The 5,962-nt window shown below is 47.4% G+C and overlaps 1 protein-coding gene across 1 annotated transcript in view; it reads left to right on the forward strand.

Annotated features, from left to right (window-relative positions):
* Positions 1 to 1,334: 1,334 nt before the first annotated feature.
* Positions 1,335 to 5,962, forward strand: part of LOC107118551 (CCR4-NOT transcription complex subunit 1) — a gene marked incomplete at its 5' end in the record, with an annotated part of 45,528 nt that continues 40,900 nt past the window's right edge. Inside the window, 5 exons of the mRNA XM_015420913.1 lie at positions 1,335 to 1,445; positions 2,287 to 2,364; positions 2,954 to 3,131; positions 3,803 to 3,933; positions 5,607 to 5,903. Of these exons, the coding sequence (XP_015276399.1) occupies positions 1,335 to 1,445; positions 2,287 to 2,364; positions 2,954 to 3,131; positions 3,803 to 3,933; positions 5,607 to 5,903 (795 nt within the window). The remainder of the gene's footprint in view (positions 1,446 to 2,286; positions 2,365 to 2,953; positions 3,132 to 3,802; positions 3,934 to 5,606; positions 5,904 to 5,962) is intronic.

Here is a 5,962-nt window from a genome sequence, read left to right on the forward strand (position 1 = left end):
GACCTGGCGCCCCGCGCTCCCCCCCCCCCCCCCCGGCTTGAAGGAGCGGGCTGCGTCGTCGCCGGGGTGGGCGGAGTGAGGTGTGCTTGTTTGTGTGTCGTCACCACCCCGCCCAACTGGGAAGGCGTGAACACCGAGTCCAAGACCACCTCCCGTTGGCTATCGTGTTGGGGTAGATGGGACAGGGCGTCAGCCAACGAATTCACTGAGCCTGGGAAGTGGTGAAGGGTGAACTGGAATTTGGAAAAGAAATCTGCCCACCGTAGCTGTTTGGCATTGAGACATCGAGGCGTTTTTAGCGTTTCCAAGTTCTTATGGTCAGTCCACACTTTGAACGGGACTTGCACTCCCTCCAATCAATGCCGCCGAGTGGACAGTGTGAGTTTTATTGCCCCCGCCTCCTTCTCCCAAACAGACCAGTTCCGTTCAGTGTCATTGAATTTCCTTGACATGTATGCCAAGGGGTGAAGCAACCCATCCCCTCCCTCCTGGAGGGCCCCCCCCCCAATGGCCACATTCGACGCATCTGTTTGTACAATGAACTTTTTAGTCTCATCAGGGTGAGCAAGTACAGGTTCCAAAGTGAACAAGGCTTTGAGGTGTTCGAAAGCCTCCTGGCAATCTTTATTCCAAGGCAACGCAGCTCCCGGCTTTGTAGTCTCCGGGCCCTTCCCCTTAGTTTTTAATAGATCCGTCAGGAGTAAACTGATCTGGGTGAAATTGGCTAAAAAGTTTCTGTAAAAGTTCGCGAACCCTAAGAAGGATTGGAGCTGTCGTCGGGTTCGGGGTACCCCCCACCCCAGTACATCTCGCACCTTTCCCTTACTATGCGAAGCTGGGAATTGGTCAGCTTCCACGGCTGGCCTGGAAGGCAGACAACACACATCACCACCTGTACTTCTATAGAGATAAGCATTTCAGCGCAAAGCAGAGAGAGGAATGCGAAAGCAGTTTACACAGACACTGACAGAACATCCCAACCCCCATGGCAGCATAGCTGACAGAGCCCAAATAAAAGCAGAATAATATTGGCTTTTATTCGGGCTCACCTGGATTGATAGCCAAATCAGATTAGAAAATCTGATTTGGCTGAATAAATATCCCCAAAATACCAATAAGGTATTTGGGGGGTATTTATTTGGCTTGGTATATACTAAGTGCATACCCCTATTACATGCTCTTTTTCATGGCTGCCTTTTTGTAATGTTCAACAAAAATCCTGGCAGAACATCAGCAACCTAGTAAAAGAAAACAGTCTTTGTGGAGGGGGAGTGGTCTCCTTTGCTGTGCTGCTTTGCATTACCAGGTCTAATTTGCACTGCTTTGATTTTTAGGACTTGGATGTGAAATCGTTGCTGCTGGAGGCTTATGTTAAGGGGCAGCAGGAGCTGCTGTATGTTGTGCCATTTGTTGCCAAAGTCTTGGAATCGAGTGTAAGAAGCGTGGTAAGTCTGATCACCCAGTGTTTTGTCAGAAGCATGACAAAAAGCAAGGGAAATAGTCAGAAGCATTAATTTTCAAAGTTATCTCAAGTTTAAGTTTTCTGTGGCTCTGCCTCCTCTAACTAAGATGAAACAATGGAAAAATGCTGTAGTCTTGAAGCTAATGAAGGAAAGATCCATTAATCCATTAAAAAGGAAAGGCAGCAAGAGAATAGCACGCAGCACATTTAACTTGATTATTTGTAGCATTGACTTATAACTAGGGGCAGAGTGTGTCACCTCAGTACAGAATGTAAAGAAAAAATGCCTTAAACTTAACCACTGCTGTAATAGTTGGAAACTTGCTGTGTTTTACATTCATTCCTGGTATGGGTATGATCCATCTCTTGCACGGAACTGCGGAGCTGCTTCAAGATAGTATTTCTAACAACAAGCAACAGCTAGACATGGAGACCTTGATTGGTGGGGTGAGGCTTGGTGAAACCTAACAAAAGATGTTGAGCCAGGGCTTTGTGCCAAGAACCTGGTGTCAGTTCCATGCCGCAGCTGTGGAAGTTGTTTGGGAAAGGGACATTGCTCCTCTTTGACCTTCAAGTTCAGCAAGGAAGGGTACTTGAGATGGATGGAGAATGGCAGTGCAGCAACCGAGGGCATCGCTATGCACAGCTCTTCTATTTGCAGAACCCTGGGTTTAAGGCATATATTCCATATATTGTGCAAGTACTGTCCTAAAGGATACAGGCTTGCTCTTCCATAGGTGTGTTTTTAAAATTCAACATGTGTTGGTATAGGTCCTTGGCCGGTTTTCTTCATTTTGCCTTTCTACTCTCCATTTACTTTGTAGGTTTTCAGGCCTCCCAACCCGTGGACCATGGCGATCATGAATGTACTTGCAGAGTTGCACCAGGAGCATGATTTAAAAGTAAACTATGCCAAACTTTTCTCTTCAGCATCGCTTGATTCCAGGGGTGGGGGAGATTGGGAAAACTTTGTTACGTGATGACTGTAGCCCATTCAAGGAAACTGCAACTTGACTTTCTTTAGACTAGATGGTAATTTTTTTTAAAGACAGGTTCTAAATTGAGGATCTCCAACCATGCTGAACCTGCAAGCATTTTTGAAATTTTGTGAAGGGTACTGCCACAAAATGGCTGTCATGGGGGTAGGGCTGTGACTCACTTTCCCAGGATGAGCACACTGGTTTGCTAGTCAGTCAGCTGTTCAGAAGCCACCGAAAGTACTTTGTTCTATCTTTAGATTTTATCCCCTAGATTCAAGAAAGAATGCAGGTGATGGGAAATGCTTCACTGGTAGGTGCCGCAGCACCCCACACACCACTGTTCTAAATTATGTTGCTGCTTCAGTCCAGAATATTCGGCTTAAAGCACTTAGTGGTTCAATGCATATCTTAAATTTCGAAGCAGCCGGCAGATGTAAAAGTGAGTCTTCATAGGCAGTGTCATCTGATTTGTTGACCTTATTAAACCTTGAAATGATTAATTACTGCACAGCTGAACCTGAAGTTTGAGATCGAAGTACTCTGCAAGAACCTTGCCCTTGACATCAATGAGCTGAAGCCTGGGAACCTCCTGAAAGACAAGGATCGACTGAAAAATCTGGATGAACAGCTGTCTGCTCCAAAGAAGGATGTGAAACAACCAGAAGAGTTGCCACCCATTACGACCACCAGTAAGTGTCAAGTCGTAAGTCATATTGCCCACCCTTCCCAAGATGGTTGATGATGTTCTTGGTTCATTTTTCACAGTGATACTCCCTTTCTGAAAGACAAGCCAGTTTGGTGTAGTGGTTAAGTGTGCTGACTCTAATCTGGGAGAACCGGGTTTGATTCCCCACTCCTCCACTTGGGCAAGCCATAGTTCTGACACAGCTGTTCTTGAAAAAGAGCAGTTTCTGTCAGAGCTCTCTCAGCCCCACCTACCTCACAGGGTGTCTGTTGGGGGGAGGGGAGGGGAAAGGAGTTTGTAAGCCGCTCTGAGACTCCTTTGGGTAGTGAAGGGCAGGATATAAATCCAATCTCTTCTTCCTCAACATGGAAGTTTTTTGCTAACGATAATGAATGTTGCATTTGTTGAGTTAGCTTTCTTTGCCAGTGCTGATGCCGGTGGAGTAGGTGGCTAGTTCCTCCCTTGTTAATAGTCTGATCCCTAGAAGGATGTGGCTCTGTCTGGGCTGGAAGGGAGCAAATAGGTTCTAAGTATCTGTCAGCTCCAGTACAAAACTGAGCAAACGCCTGGTCAGGCTTGTAAAGCCATCTGCCTCCCATAAGACTTACTCTGAGGAACTGAATTAAAGTTACGGAAGAGATTCTGAAACCTTCCTTCTGTTTCTGCCTAACTCAGCTGCTTCCACAACACCCGCTACCAGCACCACGTGCACAGCTACTGTTCCTCCACAGCCCCAGTACAGCTACCACGATATCAACGTCTACTCTCTGGGAGGGCTGGCTCCACATATTACTCTTAATCCAACTGTAAGTATTGGACTTCAGTCACTGCAGAAAGGCTTCTCAAGCTAAGAGGGATTTGCCTGCAGGACAATGCCCCATGGATTTGTGATGGCCCAGGAAGAGGTTGACAGGACCCTGGCAGCTGTGAAGCCCACCACTTGCCTCCTTGATCTGTGTCCATCTTGGCTTGTTAAAGCCAGTGGAGACAGAATTCAGGCTTCCCTGGGAGATATTATCAACTTGTTCCTAGTGTCAGGGATGTTCCCAGCGTGCCTGAAGGAGGTGATGGTGTGAACGCTCTTGAAAAACCATTGTTGGACCCTGTTTTCCTAGTCAACTACCACCCAGTATCAAACCTCCCATTCCTGGGTAAGGTGTTTAAGAGAGTTGTAGCTGAGCGACATCAAGTGTTCTTGGATGATTCCTCTATCCAGGACCCATTCCAGTCTGGCTTTCACCCGAGCCATGGGATGGAGACTGTGCTGATTGCCCCACAGTTGACCTCCAGGGGCATTTGGATCAATGTGGGTTGGCGTTGCTGCTGCTACTTGATCGAATAGCAATGTTCAGCACAATTGATCATGACCTTCTGACCCACTGCATCGCTGACATGGGGATTCAGGGAATTGCCTTGCAGTCGCTGTCTTCCTTTCTGTATGGTTGGGGACAGAGGGTGGTGCTTGGGGAGAGGATTTTGCCGTGTTACCCTAGGGTATGTGGTGTTCCACAAGAGGTGATCCTCTCCCCAATGCCCCCTCACCCAGTTAATCCGGGGGTTTGGGTTGGGTTGTCACCAGTATGCAGATGACACCTAACTTTAACTGTTAACAGATGGCTGGCTGGACTCTGCCCCGGGAATTTTGGCTACGGCTTTAGAGGCTGTGGCTGACTGCTAGAGTTGGTTGAAACTTATTCCAGCGAAGACAGAAGCCCTGTTCCTGAGCCATGGGGGATGGCTTTGGGACTCTGACTCCCAGCCCTTGGCTGGGTGCCATTGACACAGGCGCCGATGGTGAGGAGCTTGGGAGTGATTCTGGATGCCTCCCTTTCTATGGAGGCCCAGGTCACTAATGTTGCCAGATCAGCCTTCTACCATCTTCAGCTGGTCAGTCAACTGGTTCCCTACCTTTCCTCCTGTGACTTGGTGACATCAATCCATGCAATGGTCACTTCCAAGGCTTGATTACTGCAACTCGCTGAACCTGATTCGGAAGCTTCACGAGGTATAAAATGCAGTGGCATGCTTGCTGACTGGGACGTCTGTGCGAGCTCACCTTCAGCCAGTGTTGGCACCAGTTGCACTGGTTGCCAGTTAATTACTGAGTCAGGTTAGGGTATTAACCTTTAAGACCTCACACAGCCAGGGACCAGCATACCTGCGGGACCGTCTCTTCCCGTACATGTCCCAAAGAGCTTTTCTTTCTATCAGAATGATCCACCACCTTTCCCTGGCATGAAGTCAGTGTGCACTGAAATGTAACTAACCGCCAAGCTGCCAGTTAGGTATTTAAATTAGGCATTTAAATTTTAACTAGTTGGAATTAATGTTTTTATTGATTTTGTGTTTTATGGAATTGTTGGACATGCTGTAAGCCGCTCTGAGCCCATTTGCATGGTACAGTGGGATATAAATCTAAATAAATAAATATTCATGTTTGTGTCAGTGATTGATATACGTTGTTGTTCTGTTGTCCCAGATCCCCTTGTTTCAAGCACACCCACAGTTAAAGCAGTGCGTGCGCCAGGCCATCGAGCGTGCAGTTCAAGAACTTGTGCATCCAGTGGTGGACCGGTCCATTAAAATAGCCATGACTACCTGTGAGCAGATTGTAAGGAAGGATTTTGCGTTAGACTCAGAGGAGTCACGCATGCGCATCGCAGCACACCACATGATGCGAAATTTGACCGCTGGCATGGCTATGATCACCTGCCGGGAACCATTGCTGATGAGCATAGCTACCAACCTGAAGAACAGCTTTGCCACTGCATTGAGGGTACGTTTGCAGCTCTTAAGAAGGCTTTGTTCTAAGCTAAATTAGCTAAAGCCATAGCT

The sequence above is a fragment of the Gekko japonicus genome, unplaced genomic scaffold (assembly GCF_001447785.1).
Source record: "Gekko japonicus isolate JY-2015 unplaced genomic scaffold, Gekko_japonicus_V1.1 scaffold2679, whole genome shotgun sequence".
In the NCBI taxonomy this organism is placed as follows: Eukaryota; Metazoa; Chordata; class Lepidosauria; order Squamata; family Gekkonidae; genus Gekko; species Gekko japonicus.